The sequence below is a fragment of the Protopterus annectens genome, chromosome 3.part0, assembly GCF_019279795.1.
Source record: "Protopterus annectens isolate FY-2018-M chromosome 3.part0, PAN1.0, whole genome shotgun sequence".
Taxonomy (NCBI): Eukaryota; Metazoa; Chordata; order Ceratodontiformes; family Protopteridae; genus Protopterus; species Protopterus annectens.
The window spans coordinates 488,425,268-488,446,446 of NC_056731.1; the positions used below are offsets into that span (position 1 = coordinate 488,425,268).

Genomic DNA, 21,179 nt, shown 5'->3' on the forward strand with positions numbered 1-21,179 from the left:
AAGCATATAGACTCCCCAGATGAGTCTATACATCAAACACGGACCTCAAGGAGTTGTAAGGATCCCCACGGTCGCCCTCTGAAGATGTATCCTTTGCGGACATCTTGGAAATCTTTAGACAGAGAAGCAGCTGGAAGCCCATTAGCCCTTCTGATGAGGAGTCCGTGTATCTGAAGTCTTTTGGGTCTCGACCTTCAGCCACCTGGGTGTCTCCACCTTTCAATGAGCTGATGGAATTAGTGTCTTGAAAGGTGTGGGATTCTCCAGATACAGTGGAGCCTGTCCCTCAGAGGCCGAACAAATTTATCCAAGTGCCTGATGACAAAACCTTTCTAACTAAAGGAGTACCTGTAGATGCTATGGTGGTGGCGGTGGCCACAAAGGAGGAATTATCTGAGACTTCTATATCTGTCCATCCCCCGAATAAGGAGTTGAGGACAATAGACAGGTATGGGAAGTGCATGTTTTCCTCAGTGGCCTTTACCCTTAGGTCCCTGAACTACTTTACACATTTTACAAGACTTCAGAGAGATCTCCTTAAAGAACTAGGAGATACTCTACAGGGCACAGTAGCTGCGAGGGTAGCAGACAAATTTCCTCCCAGCTTGCCACCCTAAATTCAATGGTCAACTCATCCATGAGCCTCGTATCTTATGCAGCCAATGGAGCGAACAGGTCAGTGGGTTCTGGAATTGTCCTTAGAAGACATTCCTGGATGCGCTTGTGTAATTTCACGGAGCCCTTCAGGTCATGCTTTGTCAACACCCCAGAAGTTTGGGCCCAAAGTAAAGGAAACACTTACCCGATGTGAACAAGAAGGAATGATTCTCGCTGCCATAGGAGTCTGTTTTTCCACACCTTCTAGACCCTATCCCAAGGGTCAAAAGGGAGTAAAAATGTGGTTCCAAAAATCCCAGAGGGCTTTTAAGGACACACAGGTTGTACCTTCCTCCAGGGGCAGAGGAGGAGGTAATAATGGAAGACACCACCCACGCGTCAGAGGGGGTCCGCAAAACTAGGGTGACCGCAGTTCTTACTTCTGTAAACCCTTACAGTGCTCCTGAAAGGAGGCCCATCTGTCTGTCTCTGGAGGCAGTCGGGGGTCATCTTTCTTTGTATCCACAAGCCTGGCTAAGCATAACCACAGACAAATGGGTACAAATGGGTGCAAAGTATTACATCCAGAGGCTACTCAATCCCTTTTTCAATGCCACCTTTACAAACACAAAAAATCTCGGACATTCCACCCAGTCACAGGGATCAAGCAACTATAGAAATTCAAAAGTTGCTAGAAAAAAGAATCATCCAATCAGTCCCCGCAGGCCAGATAGGATCTGGAACTTACTCAAGATTCTTTTTAGTTCCAAAGAACACAGGGGACTGGAGACCCATATTGGATCTCAGCAGACTAAACAAGTCTATATATTTATATATATATATATATATATATATATATATATATATATATATATATATGTAGTATTCATTGTGTAGTACTTTTTTATTCTGTTATTATGGAATAGGATTTTAATTAATTCTATTTAGTTTTATTCATAGATTAATAGATTAGTACTAGGCTACCTGCCCTCCTGGGTCATTTTAAACCTAGCCAATCACCCCATGTGAGAATCAAGCCCTGCACCTTGTGTTTGTAAGGTAAACACCCTAACCATTATGCCAACCTCGAACCCTTCTTATCTGCTCTGCTATTATCTGCTCATCAATTTTTATAAATCCAGTACATTACTGCATTGATTGTACATAGCTTTTATTTCTTATGCCTGTTACACGATTAGATTTTATCTGTAAAATGGACTGTGTGGGCAAGCTTTGTTTAAAAATCCAAAGTAATAAATACAATTCTTAATGGTTTTATTTTTAGATTTTCATCATAGCTTTGGTGGTAGCATGGAGAAATAGAAACTGCTCAGAAGTGTATATGCGTACTTTGGAAACAGTTTGTTCAAATGAAGAGATCAAAATTATCAGATCAGAGCCTGGATGTTTTCTCAAAAGCATCCATCTTCAGACACCTGAGGAAGATTCAGCTACTGATCTTGATAGGGTGAGTTGCACTGCATGGCTGTCCTTCCATTGTTTGATGCTAGTGGTGTTGAATTTAGCATACTGAAGATTTCAGATCACCTTTTGTAATCATGTAATGTATGCTGTAAAGTTACTAAAGATGTACAAATTATATTGTTGGTTTTTAGTGTCTCTCCTATAACTAGCACAGAATTTTGTTTTATTATAAAATACATCATTTTTTGAGTCATTAAAATTTACTTACTAGTTGAAAAATACGTGTCTGTATTACATAATCAAACTTTTAAAAGTTCATACATCATATGGTCGACACCATATGATCGAACTTTTAAAAGTTCGAAAATGTAATAAAAAAATAAACCAAAGAAAAAACCTGCCTGTAAGGTTTAAGGGGGGGGGGCAAGCCCAATCTGCACCCCACACCCCCTGCTCTTTAAATATACAAACTCTGAGATCACACTACAGTGCAGAAAAGGGAAATCTTCCAATCCCGCACTGTATGGAGATCTCTGTTGAAAAGTTTGAACTTTTAATAGTTCGATCCTATGGTGTAGAACATATGACGTTCGAACTTTTAAGAGTTTGACAACGTGATATAGACCCGGAAATAGACAGCTAAAATATATATTAATAGTGCAACAAAATTAGCCAGAAATGAAAGTCACTTTTTAAAGCAGAACATAAATAAACATGAAAACCAGAATATACTATATAGAAGTGTGTAGCTGTTCCCCTGCATTACAACTGCAGTACAGTAATAGTTCATGAATCAAGTTTATGGGAAGCTGAGGAAGTATTAAGCAGTAAGTATATGAATATGTGAAGTCATTAATAATGATATACACATTACAATGGCTATACTTTTTTGTCGTTGTTTGTTTCTAACAATGGTTTCCAGTTATCAAGTCTATTCCGCTGTCACCTTGGCAGAAGCTTTCTAGGGAGGAACAGAAAATGAGAGCAAAACATTCACATTTAAATAATACAGAGCATTGCATCCTAATTAAAATAGTCATTTAAGAAACATCTTCCAATTACAGCTAGAATTCAAACCATTAGCTATCAGTGTCAAACTTTAATGTAAGTATACTCCCTTTATATTAATGATATCTTGTAATAAAATTTTTATTTGTAGTATTACATTTTACTTGTCCTAAAACAGATACTTTCATAGCAAATACATTAGAACAATGAAATTCATTAAAATTAACTGCCAAGAGACTAATATTTCCATATATATTTTTAAGATGTTATTTAATCCTAGTGGAAAAAGTTTTCTTAGCTTCATTCACAAAAAGTAACTTGCAAGGGTGCTGAATAGCATAAATAACTGCACACATTGCACAGTTACAATTTCCAGCTATATCTAACTTTCATTATTAATTTGTCAAAGTGTTTACAGATCAAAAGACAGACTATACACCATTACAGAGGACAATTCACCTATGTCCTTTTATTAGTCTGTTAGATGGAGCAGACACAAAATCACTACATGTAAAATAATCAGCAATATTCCTGCTCCTAGTATGCAAAAATAAAGGAACATTATAAAATGTTTTTTTCAAAATGGGATTCATCGGTAAAATACTCCAATTCTGCTTAATTATCAAAGTAATATTCTGTGAAAAAAAACATTATGTTGGGATGTATGAAATATCTGCCTTCTTTTATTACCATCACTAAATTCTACATTTCCATCACATTTACCAAAGTCTGTAATTATTATTTTTAGAAAGCAACAAATATTAATGTTGTAAAAGGGAAGCCCATCATATGCTGAAAAAAAATCCTCCTTGGAATAACATCTTCTAATTGTTTGTGTCTTTCGGCTTTTCTTGGTTAGGGTTTGCCACAGCGGAACTCCGGTCCGCTAATGATTGGCAGTTGATTTTTATGTACAGCTTGCCAGGCCTGACGCACAACCTTCAACAAAGGTACGCCCTTTCACGCATGTCTCCACACAGAAGACGCTCTAACTGAGAATCAAACCGGACAGCGTCTTACTGTGAGGCGACAACGCTACTGCAGCATAACATCTGCTAATAAGCATATTAATTAACTTGGCTGTTTCTGTTAAAAAATCTCCCTTGAGCACAACTTCTTTATTTCTCAAAAATCTCTTGGGCAAGACTGACATTGTGTTTGTGATGTTGGTTCAAACTTGTCAAATAATAAAAAAATCAATTTACATTGCAGCTTAGTAATAACACAGCTGTTAGAAATACAAGTTAAAGTTGCATCTAAATAATCCATCTCAGTAGCATGGCTTTCATATGTGAAATCAATACTAAATTAATTCTTCCTTAGTCCATCAGTAAACTGAGGAACTAAAGCAAAATCACTTTTACAAACAAAAATCAAGTCATCAATAAAACAAAAATAACAACTGAAGTTAATAAGTTAATAAGCAAACATTATAAACAAAATTGATTAATTATACAAAAACTCATTTTCAAATAAGCCCTAAATAAATAGTCATATCAACCCCTTCCTTTATTTAAATATTTCTTCATTAAATATAAAAAATATAATGCAAACAAAACTCAGTTTATACAATCAAATAATGAGTTCTAGGACAGTTTCTTAAACTATCAGTAATCACCTTTAATCCAAATCCTTTATCAATAGGTTCATAGGTTATAGGTTCATAGGTAGGTACAAGGCTATCTGCCCAAGGGTATTTATAAGCCTAGCAAGAGTGTGTAGGCATTCGCCAGCCCATTGATTAACTAACTGATCCTCTGTCAAGCAGAGCCAATGAAGTGATCCCAGGGGTGTATTTTCTGTTACCCATCCACTCATCAAAGTTTCTCCTGAAGAGTGCTAGTGAGGGGCTCTGCCTGATGTAATTTGGAATTTTGTTCCAAAGCATGGGGAGTCTCTGAGACAGGAATCTATCCCTCCAGCATGTTCTATTTATTGTTATGGCGAGGTTTAGCTCACTAGAGCACGTGGCTCGCAGTGACTTGGATTTCTTTAGGTGGAGCATGTCCATCAATTCTGAGTTGGACATGGCTTTGTAAATCAGGCAGAGATCACCTCTGAGTAAGCGATATGCAACTGAGTACAGACGGAGTTTTTTCAGTTGGGCTGCATATGACATATGTTTGAGGCCAGTAATGCTCTTGGTGAGGTACTTTTGTGGTCTTCCCAGCTGTTGGTACATCCCAAATGGGGCATTGTACTCTATGATGGGTCTAATGAGTGACGAGTAGAGGGGCACTATAACCTCTTTATATCTAGATGCGAACCCTTTAGTAATTAGATGGGCCACATAGAAGGATTCCTAACTACTTTGGCAATATAATTGTATATAAACTAACAACATCCAGTGTTAACCAACACACATCTTTTTGACATCTTAGCAAATCAATTGTATACCCTATATAAGGAGATAGTTTGCTAACAGCTGCATTCATATGTCATAATTATTTTTTTTACTTAAATTAACACCTGCCATTGTTTTTATCCAAATTGTAAAGAAGATCATCAAATTCAGAAAGCAATAAATAAATAAAATAATTATTCACAACTAATGAGAATACTTTAATATATTCAAAAGAATGAGTTCGAATAAAATTTTGAAAGTTCTTAATCATATTTGTATCTAACAACAAATAAGCATTAGCATCAAAACTTTCAAGACATGAAAAAAATAATCACTAGAAACTAAAATGTTACTAAAAGATTATATTCATGAATCTTATCCAACAGATTACTATCTGAACTGGCATAGTAAAAGCTTTGATGTAATTTGCTACATAATTTAAAATAATCCACTTTAATTTTATACTACTGAGTAATTACATTTGGAAAAAAATAAGTCCAAATTCAAAAGAGCTATTTCTTCAGCATTTAAACATACATCAGAAATGTTAACAATACTGAGTCCATTGAGCCAAAAATGACAGCTGCATCAAATTCAGATAGAGAAATAACTCTCTAAATCAGAAGAAAAAGTCACTTTTTTACCTTCTGTTTCTGTTTTGTTGTAGATGATAACTCCACCCACAATTTCTGTTGTTCATATCTTTTTCTGGGGAAATGAATAAAAATTATTTTGTTGCTATCTATTTAACTGAAATTGATTGCTGTTCCAAACAGTTTATTGATGCCCATTATTCATATTTGTAGCATTTTCATTCAGGTTCTGCTGAACTGGAATACTGGAGCTATTTCTGCTTCATAGAATGACTCTGAAAAAAAGAAGACATATCAGATGTGGTCACATGTGCTCCTCTATCACCTGATCACCATCTCCTATTTTAATTGATTGTACACTCCTTCCTCCAAAGAAGATCTTTGCCATTAGCATAATCCTTGCTATCTCTATCATTTTTCTTCCATTTACATTCAGTTAATTTATTTTAAAGTTTTTTAACCATTGTTTGGATTATTTCAGTAATAACCACAGGTCATAAGTAATTTTTGAGCTGAGCATACAATGTTTGGATTTAGAAATTGATCTTAGCCTGTTTTATAGTATCGTGTTTCATTTATTTATCCACCTTGATGTGCAATAGTGAGCATCCGCTAACCAGAGCATTGATAATCTTTTTTCATCCCAGTCATATCGATAGAGCAGTAAGAACAGATTCTTAAAACCTGTCAAACCTGTAAGACCCAGCAGTGTTAAGTGTTAAGTTCAGTTCAATATACTTTCCCAAAGAAATAATGATAAACTTTTTTTTCTTCTCAGATATTATACATTATTCCAATTCGCCAAACATTTTGTCTGATCCACTGATAATTCAAGATTAGACGCAGGTGTTCTAGAGGCAAACAAATCACTATCATCTGCTACTCTTGATCCTTTGAATTAATTAAGGAAATCAGATGCTGGCGCTCCGCACATACACTTAAAGCAGAACTGCACAGTGATTGTTTTTAATTATGATATAGTTCCCTGTATTATTTAAATGTGACAATTTGTCTTGGTTTTCTGTTCTTTCCTGGAAGGCTTGTGCTGAGGCACCATGGAAATAAACTTCATAACTGGAAACCATTGTTAAACATTACAGTGCTGTTTTACTTTGCCATTAACAGGAGGAATATGAGGCACTCAAAGAATGTCTGCTGCGCTGTATTTATTCAAAATAGTTTAACTGATGACATTAAAACACTGTGCAGAGGCCAGTCTGTCTCAACAGTTACAGGCAGACTTGCATGCCTTTCAGTATGTAGTCTGCCCAGAGCTGTGCAGCATGTGTTGATTACCAGCTTTAACGCTTTATTCTGGTTTTGACATTGGTACACGGAGTAAAACAAGGGCTCTGTGTTGTGTCTATAAAGGCAACAGAGACTGTACAGGCTAGGAAAGTAGCATAAGATTTTGGCACATGCACCTACAGGTAAGATGGTGGAGTGGGCCGCACAGTAACAGAAAAAGCAGTGTCGGAGGCACATGATACATGGAGTCATTGTGCTCCACGTGATACATGGAGTCATTGTGCTCCTACTTGTTGAATGAACCAGGCAAGAATACCTTACAATGTAGGAGAGCACAGGAAGGCAGCCTGTAATCCCACTGGCTGTTTGATATCATGGCCACTCATTCAGGGATGTCATACAGTGCAAGGCTACACAGCAAGCTAACTCGTGTATGCATAAAATGCAGTTTGCAACAGATACCTGAAAGGAAGATGGCACACTGTGAAGGTGTGTACATGAGAACAGCCTGTATGCCTGTTGGATATATGGTGCTATGACATTTAATGCAACAACACTATACATATGAAGAGTGCACTGCAGAGCCAGCCTGTGCATTTGTTACAGCTCTTGGGCTAGGAGTGCATGTGGCACCCAGATGTCATCCATCAAGGGTATACAACAAGGATGAAAGTCTGCCTATCACTTGGTTCACAGGAAATGGGTCAGGAACTGCTTAGGCTTGTACTGTACAGTTACAAAACCTGCCTGTGTGTGACGGAGGGTCCTCTGCAGGTATTCTAGAGATGGTTTCTAAAGCATGTATCACACTATTAATACCGTGACTTTTGCTTCACTCGTTTGCTACTGCAAGTACACCATAACAGACTCAGTCCTTAGGTGTGGTGGTTGGTATCCCTGTTATTTGTACTCCATTTCTCATGTGTGCATGTTTGGAGCATCAGCAGCATGCTTGGTGCAGAGTAACATGTCTCTTCCTTAAAATTTATACCATTAGCAAAAAGTGTCATTTTTGATGTGGAAGGGTGTTCTCACAGAGAATGTGAACACTGTATTTAAGATGCAGCTTACATTTTATTCCACAAAAGGGTCTGCTGGTAACCAAGATCTTTAGAATTGTACACCAGCTTCCATACTGTTTTTCTGCACATTATAGCATACTCCCCACCCACCAGGTGCACACTTCCTTGCATTTGGTTACAAAGAGTTGTTGTAACAAGCCACCTACTTTAATTTGTGCATAAAGGTGTTATGCAGCTACCCCCTGTGATATGTAAACATGTGTGTGTGTGTGTTTATATGTAAACAAACATTAGTGGTGCTAATGTACTCCCACACCCCCTGCTAATTATTTATTCCAGCTCTGAGATTGCACATTTCCCAGGGAATGGGTATATTCCCATACCTGGGGAATTGTCAGTCTTGTATAACTGTTGACCATCTGTTTTGTTGACCAAAGTCTGTTGACAAAACAGGTCAACTTAAACTAAAGTAGAGTAACTACGCTGAACCATATGTGTATGTGTCTGTGTGTGTGTGTGTGTGTGTGTGTGTGTGTGTGTGTGTATATATATATATATATATATATATATATATATACATATATATATATACACACTCACACACATGCATACATTTATTCACGTATGTTGTGCACATGACATTAAAGTGTGTAAACATTACATCATGCCATATGATGGAGATTATAACATTATCTGGTCTGCCAATTACATGCATGTAACATTGGACCTCACTTCCATCCTTAGCATTCCTGTATCTTTGCCCTACTCTCTTGCATGCCTCTGTAATTTCCATCTCCGTGACTCATTCTTAAACTCCAGTTCACGGCATTACAATCTTCTCTGTGAAGTACTACTTCCACAGATCCTGACAATATAAACAGTTGGCTCCTGCAACCTTTTCTGTGTGCTGTGTACTCTCCCCTCTGTGTTCTGGTTTATTATAGCCCCCTTTTTTATCCGTTTGCCATGAATTTGCACACACATATATGCTGTTCCTCTTGTATCTTCTGGCAACTGTAGTCTCAGGTCATATTCTTTCCCTTCAGACCATGCGCCCTTATCATGATCTTCATATCTACTCCTGCTAAGTAGCCTGATGCCTTTCTGTTTGTATGGCATTAAGAAATGCATTCAGTACTTAAGGTATATCCTGAACAGAGCCCAGCAGTTTGAGGGAATTACTACCACACTCTTTTGTTTTCTGCTGTTGCTTCCACTACTGTTACTATCCTCTCAGTTTGCTCCAGGTAGTACAACCCAGGTGTTATTATCACCCAATTTCTTTTTCCTGCTCTGTTGTCATTTCCTCTTTCTTTTTCAGCAGATACTTCATTACCAGGATTATTACAACTCAGATGCAATATTTTAATTTTTTCCATAGTGAACCTCTGCCGCTACCTTTCTGTCCACTTTGTCATCCTTTCTAAACCCTTTGTTAGAGACCCGCCACCTCCCACTGCTGCAGCTACCTTTTTGTCATCAGTGAAGAGACAGTTCCTGTTCTTTGTCCCCTAGATGTGCGAAATAAATAAACACTGATTAATACTGGAATCCAGGTCAGACCCCTCTCGTACAACACTAGTCACAGTACTTATTCCACACCTCATCCCCTTCATCACAACCCACATTGTCCTACATTTCATCTATTCTGCACATTCAGTTCTTTATTCTTTGTCCTGCCCAAACCTCTCCGTTTTCCTATTGTCCTCCTCTGTAGGACCAAGTTATAATGCTTTGCTGAATTCCAGGTAAACTTTGTGTACTGATGCACCTTATTAAGCTCCCCTGTAACTTAAATATGACTGATATCTCCTTATGGCTATGAAGCCATCTGTGTTGTTGCCCTGAGACTGCTGTCCTTTAGGAAACAGCCTTCCTTCAAAATTCTCTCTACTACTACCTGCTACAACAAAGGACAGAATCATGAGGACCTGAGCGAGATAGCGCATCTGAGAATTATGGCTTTATTCTCCTGTACAGCAGCCATTCCCTTTGTATTTGCTCCTGCATCATTCCTTTGTCTTCCTACAGCTGTCCCCCTTCTGCTCTTCCTCTCTTACAACAGCATAGCATCCTCTCCTCTCCTTACGTTTCTTTGGAAGGTATGAACCAGCGTATATATTCAGTTTATTGGCTTTGCCAGTCTTCACTGATCTTTGTATTCCTCATTTTCTTCTTTCTGTTATATGTTTACAAAATCTTTGTTCAACTTCTTGACCCTCCTCCCCACCTGGTACTATCTTCCTTTCAGCTTCCTCCTTTGCTGCCTTCTAGTTTGACTTCTAGTGAGTCATTGTACTGTGCCTCCTCCACCTCCCTGCCATGTTCCCTTCCACCTTAATTTTGTGCTTTAGTTTGTACTAATTTCTAGTCTTCCATTATTGTGTAGCCAAATTCATTTTCTCAATTTATTTTATATTTTTGCATCTTTCTAAAGCCTTTTTGTAGCCCAGAGTAGTCTAACCTTGAATCATTCCAATATGTGTACTCCATCAGTTTGTCACACAACCCTTATAAATCTTTGCTACAAAACTTTGTTCCTTCTCTCTCTCTCTCTCTCTCTCTCTCTCTCTCTCTTCCATCTCTTCATAATCGTTTCCCATAAAATCTCATTTCCCTATCTTGTATCCTTACCATGTTCCTGTGCTAAACTATGCAGTGGCATGGCTACTACTGATGAATGGCACATTCGCCTGGACACCCCTACCTCTTCCTTCCACCTTAGTTAGGAACACATCTAGAATTCTGCCATTTTTGATACAATCCTACATGGTTTGACTGAACTGTTCATGGTGCAAGATATCAATCAGATGTTGCTTTCTCTATATCCCAGCTCTTGGAATCTCCTAGTTGCTCCAAGCAGATTCAGATTTCCTATAGATTCATAGGTGTATGTAGGCTTGTGACTAGCCCTCTTTACCCTGGGGAAGTAGCTAAGGAGCCTCAATCCTCACTACTGTCTCTGCTAAGGGAGCATCACTAAAAGCAGGGATAGAAATACACAATTTCCCCTAAGGGTATAATGGGAACAGGCTCCAAACCTGGGACTGGACTATATGCTTTACTCCAAGTCCCCAAATGGGTCTCAACACTAAACACTGCAGAGCACTGTGTCCCAGTTCTAGGTATCTGACACACTTAAATATGTGATATACACATATGCACACACTGTTGGTAAAGACTGGCACAGATTTACTTACCGTGTTCCTTTGCCCGAATTACAAGGTAACGGCTGCCACTAGTCAGATGCCACAATACCCTACAAAATGGGTGTTCAATTTTATTGAATAAAATAGATATTGATACAAATGGTAGCATGTAACCCAAGCAGTGAGGCTTTTTGGAGTGGCCCTGGTGTTATCACAGTAAGTATAAACGCAGTCAAGTTATTACAAGTATTCACTAAATAACCAGCCACAATAAGAAGGAGTAAAATATTTAATAATAAATAAAAGGATTTAAAACATGTAAATAATGAATAACTGATTCCAATAAAAACAGAGTTTCACACACAGTAAATATGAAAATAATACTGTAGGACAGATTTCACATTGATTTTAAAAAACCTCTAACTAGCTGTAGTTCCCTGACTATCTGAAGATTAACTGTCCCTGTTACTTCTGCAAAGCAAGATGAGGAATAATGTCCACACTCCAGGTGGTTGTCCTCTGTGACCGGAACAACTACACTCAAAGCAACTGGACTACTACTGCTGAACAGCTCTGGAAACAAAATTGAACAACCGACTCAGAATCTGCTTTTATAGCAAGTTTTTTAAAAAGTAACAGGAAGCTGCTATGAGAATTCTAGACTCTCATATCAGACTTTGAAAACTAAACAAACAGCTGCAATGAAGATTCTATTCTCCCAGTGAAGCAGGACACACAATGACATCACATCCAGGTCAACTGACTCTGGCATAACATAACATTCAGAATTCTCTTAAAAAAACATGTACATTTGGTCAGCCAGAAGAATACCATTTGACATTCAAACCTCTTGCATAAATCAGAGTGATAGTCAAAAGACGTAAACTTATTTACAAAATTATAGCTTGTCATGCTGGCATATGTAACACAGGGTAATTTACAGTTATTTATAAAACTTCAGCAAGTCATGCTAGCACAGATAACAGTATCTAATATCCTCACATTTCTCCCCCCTTTGAAGACTTTTAAAGTGACCCTGGAAAATCGTCGCTTATAAAAAATGGGGCTGTCTGAGAATACATCAACCTATACCCTGTCTTGAGAATCCATCTGCACTGGCATTGCTGTAATCTGGGCTTGCTAACACACAGGGTCCTCCAAAAGCCCCTTTAAACTTTTGGAATGCCTGCTCGTAGGCCGGGTTCCACACTACCTTTTTTGGCTTGCTTTTCATTGTTAGGTCAGTAAGCAATGTAACTATTGTACTAAAGTTGAGCACAATTTTTTTATAGTACCCTGCTGTCCTTAAGTATACTGTCATCTGCTTTTTGATAACAGGGACAGGCCATGCCTGAATAACCTCCACTTTGGCAGGTTCTGGTCTAATCTTACCACTCCCTACTCAATGTTCAAGGTATGAGACCTCTGCCATACCCACTTGACACTTACTAGGCGTAATGGTCAACCCTGCCCTTTGCAGTCTACCCAGAACCTCCCTGACATGACTTCATTATGTTAACATAGTACAATTTGTCCCCTGCCTCCTGCCTAACAGGTTTACCATGTAAGCGACATTACTGACCTTCCTTACTACTTTAAAGGGGCCCTTCCAAGCTGACTGCAGCTTATGGAGTCTGACAGTAATGAGCACCATAACCCGTTATGCCACAGTATACTTTCAGGCTCCAGCCTTCCTGTCATACCAAACCTTCTTCTGCTATTGGCTACTGCCAGGTTCTCCTGGGCCAAGCCCATGAGCTTCCTAAGCCTTGTCCTGAAGTTTAGGACATATACCACAACAGATTCCTTGTGGGATTCATATTCACCCTCCCACGCATCACAAATCAAATCTAAAGGCCCCCTCACCCTATGTCCATACAGCAACTCAAAGGGTGAAAAGCTTGCAGATTCCTGAGATATGTCTCTGTATGCAAATCATAAATGGGGCAAATATTTGTCCCACTCCCTTTTAAACTCATCTGCAAATGTCCATAGTATAGTCTTTAATGTAGAGTTTACCTTCTCCACAAGATCATTAGTCTGGGGATGGTATGGGGTGGTTTTTAGATGCTTCACCCCACAACACTTCCACAGACAACCCATCAGGTCTGATATAAAGTTGGCACCTCGGTCAGTCAGTATCTCCCTTGGAAAACCTACCCTGCTGAACATTTCTAACAAAACATTTGCCACTTTCTCTGCCTTAGTAGAGAACAGAGCCAGTGCCTCAGGGTATCTAGTAGCATAATCTACTACCATCAGGATATACTTCTTCCTTGTGGAATTGGAGTACTCAGAGGCCCCACAGTACCATAGCTACCCTATGAAATGGCTCTTCAGTCACAGGAAAGGCATCAATGGAGCTTTGGCCTTGTCTCCTGCCTTGCCTATGTTTTGGCACTACTCACAAAACCTGCAGTACTCTGTTACATCCGTCACAATCCCAGGCCAATACAACTTCTGCATAATTCAACTCTTGGTATGCTTTATACCCATATGATTTGTAAAAGGAATGTGATGAGTTATGGCTAGAGGTCCCAGATGGTAGGTTCTGGGCACTACGAACTGCCATATTACCTCACCCTCTAGCCCTCCATCAGGGGTCCACTCTCTATAGAGTAACCCTTTGTTATATGCAAAAGGAGTGTCATGCACTATCGTTAAAAGTGCCAGATTGTAGGCTGTGGGCACCACCAACTGCCGTATTACCTCACCCTTTAAATCTCCCTTCAGGATAAACTCTCTGCATGGTAACTCCTTGTTCCAGCATACAGATTCCCCTTTTCCTTGAGTATCAGGTGCCTCTTTCGCTACCTCTCTGAAGCCTCGCTAAAAAGGATCTGAAAACTGAGCCTGTCTTCACTCTGTCTTTGTAACCTCCCCCAGCTTACCTTCCACAGGAAGCCTAGTATTTTCTGACAGCAGTGCCTCACTGTCAGCCTGGATAGTACCACTCACCTCTGTCCTTGCAGTCACCATGTCCGCAGGAATACCAGTACTCACCCACAGATGTGGTTCACCTTCAGGCTCACTGCTACAAGGTAGCTCCTCCCTGAAGTAATGACATGACCAGCTGCAGCTTCAGGAATAGGATCTGTCTGGGTCTCCCCCAGGCTACCAGACTTACATGCCTGTCTCCAATCTTGGCTGCATGTAACTGCATGCACACAGGGTGCTACATTATCAAAATCATTTCCTAGTAAGACATCTGCAGAGATATCCTCAAACACACCTACCTACTTGCTCCCTTTTCCACCTTCCCAGTCAAGAGGAACCCTGGCCAATGGTATTTGGAATAGGGTCCCACCCAAAGCTCTGACTGGTGTGGACTGCCCAAGCAAGTACTGCTCCTCCTTAACCACTGCAGGCCTCACAATGGTTATATCAGAAGCTGTGTCTCTCTTAGCAATGGCCTGTATTCCATCCACTGATAGAGTACAAATTTTGGTGATAGTTTGGCACCGCTTTTGTTTCCAGACAACTTACCACTGGCATTCTGTCATTGCCACTTGCTTGCTCCCTCACCTTTTGTTTCTCCCCTTGTTTCAATGGACATTTGTATGCTACATGGCCCCCTCTGATTACATTTGAAACATCTAATCCCAAATCCTGACTGCGTGCTTGAACTAGTGACTTCCCCTGTTACTGGTGAACTCAGATGGAGTGGTTTAGGCTGCCCCCATGGGTTCCCTCATGTCCATGTGCAGCACTGGGTATTCCTTTCTTATGCAGTGGAACCCTGCTTGCCAAGTAGAGATCCCCTTTTCTCCCCAACCCATGTGAAGTGATACATTATCGGTCTGCCAACCAGATCCTCATGTCCTAAGGCAAAGTGCTTAGAGCTTGCTCCCTTACCAAAAGGTTGGCCAGTCCTTCAAAAGTGGTGACCTGTGAAAGTAATTACTTAAATCAGCAATGTAATCACATACACTTTCATCTGTTTTGCGTCTACATTCACAGCATTTTTTTCTGTACATTTCTCGGTTTAATTTGAAGCAATCAAGTAAACATTGATGTTATGTTATCCTATCTCACCTTCATTTTTACTTGGATGGGTTCGGAGCTGATCCTCGGCTCTGACTCAGCCGAATACACCAGCTAGAAGTCTCAAACTTGGCTCATGGTAAGGTAGGTATCTCATGATGCAGTGGTGTAATTCCCCAGATCTCATTTGCCGCTTTACGAGGTTGGATGTTCTCTTCTTGGCCATGGCTAAGTTTTTTGTCTTTTGCCTTCTAGAATTTAAAACTAGTTAGAAATTAGAGATTAGTTAGTTTACTGAGTATTGTGCCCTTTTTAAAGCTTAGCTTTAGTGTTTAGCTTGTTTATCTCCTTTTTTTTCCATTGTTGTGTGCTACTGCTTGGCCATCATTTTTCGCAGGCCTGTACTGTGTATCCCAGAGTTTAGTGGTGCTCTTAAAATTGCTTATTAGTGTGTGTGTGTGTGTGTGTGTGTGTGTGTGTGTGTGTGTGTGTGTGTGTGTGTGTATTTCTAGTTAATTGCTTAATCAGTTAGTTCATTAGCTCATTTAAGTTAGAAAGCTAATTGCCCGTTTTAGTTAGAGGGCTAGTAGTATCAGTGTATTCTGTTTGTCCCTTTATTATAACTTATTAGGTCCATTTAAATTCGAGGTCCTAGTGCTCGTTTTGGTTAGAGCAAAACTATTTCCATTTAAATTCACTAGATGTGCTGTACGTCTTAAATTAGTGTGTTAATATTTTTTCTAGAAGTGGTTATTCTGTGTGATTTTTACTCGGTGTTTATAATTGTTATAAGACTTTTTTTCTTCCCTAACATGTCCAAAGAGACTAGGAAGAAAGAACATAAGCCTTCGGGCTTTAAGAAATGTCAAAAATATCTATTACAGATGGACATAGCATTTGTGTTTATTGTTTAGGAGCTATCCATCTCCAGGAAAATTACTCTTTTTGCCATTCCTTTAGCTCTCGTGTGTTGTAGAAGAGGAAAAATAAATTGATTGTCAAAGGACTCTTGAAACTGACCTTTGAGGAAGCAATACAGAGTGCTTCTTCTTCTTCATCCTCTTCTTCTTCTAAGAGAGACAAATCAGCCAATATACCATCTCCTGTCTCTTCGGCTCAGTCAGATCCTCCTGAAAAAAAGTCAAACATTTCTCAATCATCAACCTCCTTGACTCCACAGGCTTCAGAACTGATGGAGATAATTATTATTGACAAACCTGGTTCTTCGGCTCCAAAGTCTTTGGAACCAAAAGAAACTGTGTCTCGGAGTCAGAGCCGGTCCATTGAAATTCCACTGGTCTCCACGACTTTGAGATCTCCCATTCTCGTTCAACGTTATCCTCCAGGTCCTCTAGGAGCCTAGCTGATGATGACATGGAGCGGGTGGTGTGCAGACTATTGAAGTCACCGGCATTGGCAAAATTGTTCTCGGCTCTGACCCAACAGGTTTTGGAGCCTTATAAGACTGTTACATCCACTGTCATTCCTTCCCCTCCGAGCCGAGATGGATCTTCAGATCCAGAGTGCCAAGTACCACTTGCTGTAGACCCATCAGTTCTGGGACCCCCTTAGGGGATTCTGGAGCCAATTTCTGCTCCGGCACTCTCTGTTCCATTTGGGGTGTCTGGGAGCCGAAGTTCTCCAGTTGGCCCCGAGGGGGACGCTCGGACTCAAGTTTCTTCAGTTCCGAGTCTACCCCTCGGTGTGTCGGCTCGGGTGAGCTCAGCTCCTATATCAGCTTCAGAGCCAGTCTTCATGGAGCTGGGGGTGTCCTCTGTTTCCTCAGAACTGGGGGTATCCTTGGAACCAATGGGTTCTGCTTTCAAACTGATGAGGAGTGTGCTGTCCCCCTCTACAACACTACACAAGGATACTGGCATTCACCCCCCCAAAGCACCGGCCACTGTCTCAACACCCCCCCATCCACAGGACAGCAGAGATTCAGAGCCTCAGGATCCCCCATTGGGTGAACCCCACTCTTCTGAGGCCTCATGAGAATACCCTTCTGAGGAGCACCCTCGGAAGAGGACATGCAAGAGGAAGCATATAGACTCCCCTGATGAGTCTGTCACCTCAGACACTGACCTCGAGGAGTCAGAAGGGTCCCCATGGTCATCCTCTGAAGATATCTCATTTGCAGATATCCTTGAGATCCTAAAACAGAGAGGCAGCTGGAACACCATCACCCCTTCTGATGAGGAGTCGGTGTACCTGAAGGCCTTTGGATCTCAACCTTCAGCCCCCTGGGAGCCTCCACCTTTTGATGAGCTAATGGAGTTGGTCAGTCGAAAGGCATGGGAGTCACCTGACACTATGAAACCAATCTCTCGGAGGCCAAACAAATTTTTGTCAGCCCCCACTGGAAAAAATGTTCTTACAAAAGGTGTGCCTGTAGATGCTATGGTGGTGGCAGCAGCCACCAAGAAGGAATTTTCTGAGGTATCCTCATCTGTTCATCCTCCGAACAAATATTCTCGAACAGTGGCAGATATGGAAGCGTATCTTTTCATCAGTGACTTTTACACTCAGATTGCTGAACTACCTCACACACTTTACAAGGCTACAAAGAGGTATGAAGAGCTAGGAAATACTCTACAAGGTTCACTGGCTGTGGGGTTGGCAGGGAAAGTCATCTCCCAGCTGTCCACCTTAAATTCCATCATCATCTCCTCCATGAGACTGATATCATATGCAGCGGATGGAGTGAGTAGGGCAACGGGTTCAGGACTTTCCCTGAGGAGACATTTTTGGATGTGCTTGTGTAATTTTTGGGAACCTTTTAAGAGTACCGTTACTAACACCACTTTTGATGGTTCCTCACTTTTGGACCTAAAGATAAAGACAAGGGTTCAGGACTTTCCCTGAGGAGACATTTTTGGATGTGCTTGTGTAATTTTTGGGAACCTTTTAAGAGTACCGTTACTAACACCACTTTTGATGGTTCCTCACTTTTGGACCTAAAGATAAAGACACATTCACCAGATGTGAGCAGGAAGGGAAAACTCTCTCTGCCATTGGAGTATGTTTTTCAGTACCTTCAAGACCTTACCCTAAAGGTCAGAAGAGTGGGAAAATGTGGTTCAAAAGATCCCAGGGAGTTTTCCAAGATGCATGAGGTGAATCCTTCCCCAGGGGCAGAGGGGGAGGCAACAATGGTGGACGTCGTCCTAGAGGCAGAGGGGCTCCGCAAAACCAGGGTGACCGTGATTCCTTTTGTGGACGTCCCTACCAATGCTCCTGAAAGGAGGCCTGTCTGCTCTACTCTGGAGGCAGTCAGGGGATGTTTATTTTTGTACCCAGAAGCATGGCAAAATATCACAAAATACAAGTGGGTATAAAGCATAATATCCAGAGGATATTCAATTCCCTTTTGCCATCCTGTCCCACACATCAAAACAATCCCAGATGTTCCACCCAATCTAAGGGAGCAAGCAACTATAGAAATTCAAAAGTTGCTAGACAAAAAAGTCATCCAAAAAGTCCCCACAGACCAAATAGGATTTGGAACTTATTCAAGATTCTTTTTGGTGCCAAAATGAACAGGGGACTGGAGAACCATACTGGATCTCAACAAACTGAATGCATCTGTCAAAAAGTCCAAGTTCCGAATGGTGACACTGCAGTCAGTACTTCCCTTCTTAGGAAAAGATGATTGGATGTGCTCAATAGACCTCCAAGATGCGTACTTCCACATAAAAATGAACAGAGCATCAAGGAGTAATTTATGCTTCGGGTTGGGAGCCAGTCATTATCAGATGTTCTTCATGTTTCACTGTTGCAGTCCTCACATATGGGTTATCCAGTTCCCTGTAGCCCTCAGTTGGCCCAAATACCAGAGTCCTTGGCATATGATATCGGCTGCCATCGGTTGTAAAACTGATGTCAGAACGTCAGGTATAAAGGGAGGCAGCTGACACCATTTCCTCAGTCTTTCTTGCTGCGGAGCCCAAAGCAGATTCAATTCACAATAGTGCCGGTCAGCCGTATACCTGCTTTTTGCTTTCTGACTACCAAGTTGAAGACACCTTCAGATAAGTACCCCATTGGGGATCCTCTTTTCTTGCTTTAACAAATGTCAGATAAAGTTAATAACTGTCTTGCCTGTGGAAAACAGATTCTGCGCCGTGATTTTCATTCCTATTGTATAACTTGTTTGGGGCTTGAGCACGACGTCCCTAACTGCAATCTCTGTGCTTCCTTTAACCCGCCTACCATACGCCATAGATCTAAGATTTTGTATAAGCATTTCAGAGTCTGGCCTAAGTTCGTTGGTATGGCGTCTTCTGGTCTCCCGACTTTGGATATACCTAGGAAACGTAAAGACAAGAACCGCAACAGGCCTAGGGTTAAATCTGCTGACGACGCACCGGTGAAATTGGTCATCAGCACAGCGGTAGTCAGTGAGGCACTTTCACAGCCCCTGCAGTCTGCAGATTTTCAGCCACAGGCCTCTGCCGAGACCTTTACGGAGTCCTCCATGCCGCAGGCTGCTATTTTGTCTTCAGACCCTCTGCCTGTCGCCGCCTCAGATGGGTCCGGAGCCGCTTTGCAGGCACAGGCTTCTGACGCCTCTTATTTTTGACATGAGACCAGAACCAGACTGACTACCTTAGTTCAGACTTCTGCAGTTGATAGGCCTCCCGAGTCCCTTCGGATTGCTAGTAAACCTTCCAGCCGCAAACCTACTCACAAGCAGGCATCGGCCTCCCCTCCTGTGCCTTAGTCCCAGTTGGTAAAGATGGCTGGTGATCTTCTTTCCCTGATTAGGGGCTCTCACCCCCCCTTCCAAGAGGGCTAGGGAATTATCTCCTGATGTTTTGTCTGTCTCAGATTCTGAGATTTCCAGTATGTCTGCTGGTGAAGAAGGAAATTCTCAACTTTTTTCCTGGCTTTGAGGATTCTGATGCTGAGGACTCTATCCCTTCTGCCTCCCCTCCAGAAGATTTTTCCTTTGGGGATACTTTGAATACTCTTAGGGAGCACTTTAAATGGGAATGTCAGGATTTTCCTCAGTTTAAGAAAAGAATCAGGGAATTTTTGGATTTGCCACAGCATAATCCTCTGGCTATACATCCAGTTTTGGAAGTTGTGGATGATGTTTTCATGAAAAAATCTTTAACTCCTAATTCTGTTCCTCCTGCCCCCAAAAAACCTGATAGGTATTATAGGGTTCCTGAGTCTCATCAATTCCTTTTTAAAAACCCTACTGCTGATCCTGAGATTATTTCTCAAGGCCCTAAGGGTGTTAAGGCTACTATTGCTAAAAACCCTGTGCCTTCTGATAAGGAGTCTAGAGCCTTGGACAGGAGGGGTAAAAAAGTCTTTACCACTGCAACTCTTGCCATTAGATCCATGAATTGTCTTTTTCACATGCTTAAGTATCAGCAGCATACTTTAGATGCTATTAAGGCTAAACTTGGGGATATTCCTTCCATGTCGGAGAACAAAGATTTACAAGACTTACTGAATTCTGCTACTTTAGTTAATAAACATTCACTTCATTGTGGTTTTGACACTTTGGAGGCTTCCTGCAGAGCAGCAGCCACTGGTTCCGTTATTAGAAGGCATGCTTGGCTCAGGGAGCAGACTCTTTCTGAACTTGTTAAATCTAAATTGCTGGATGTTCCTTGCACAAAGATAATCTTTTTGGTAATAAGGCTGAGGAGGTACTGAAGAAGTTGGAGGATAAGGCTAAATCTATGCAATCTGTAAAATATTTCCTTCAGGATCAGCCTCCTCGGTTTAGTAGACATTATCCTTCCAAGAATTGGTCTTTCCCTGATCCTGGTAAGCAGGGTCGCTCTAGGCC

General features: G+C 40.9%; 1 protein-coding gene across 1 annotated transcript in view; it reads left to right on the forward strand.

The window, feature by feature from the left end:
• PKD1L1 (polycystin 1 like 1, transient receptor potential channel interacting) overlaps positions 1-21,179 on the forward strand; it is a 1,345,235-nt gene that overhangs the window by 959,050 nt on the left and 365,006 nt on the right. Inside the window, exon 41 of the mRNA XM_044065604.1 lies at positions 1,883-2,065. Coding sequence (XP_043921539.1) covers positions 1,883-2,065 — 183 coding nt within the window. The remainder of the gene's footprint in view (positions 1-1,882; positions 2,066-21,179) is intronic.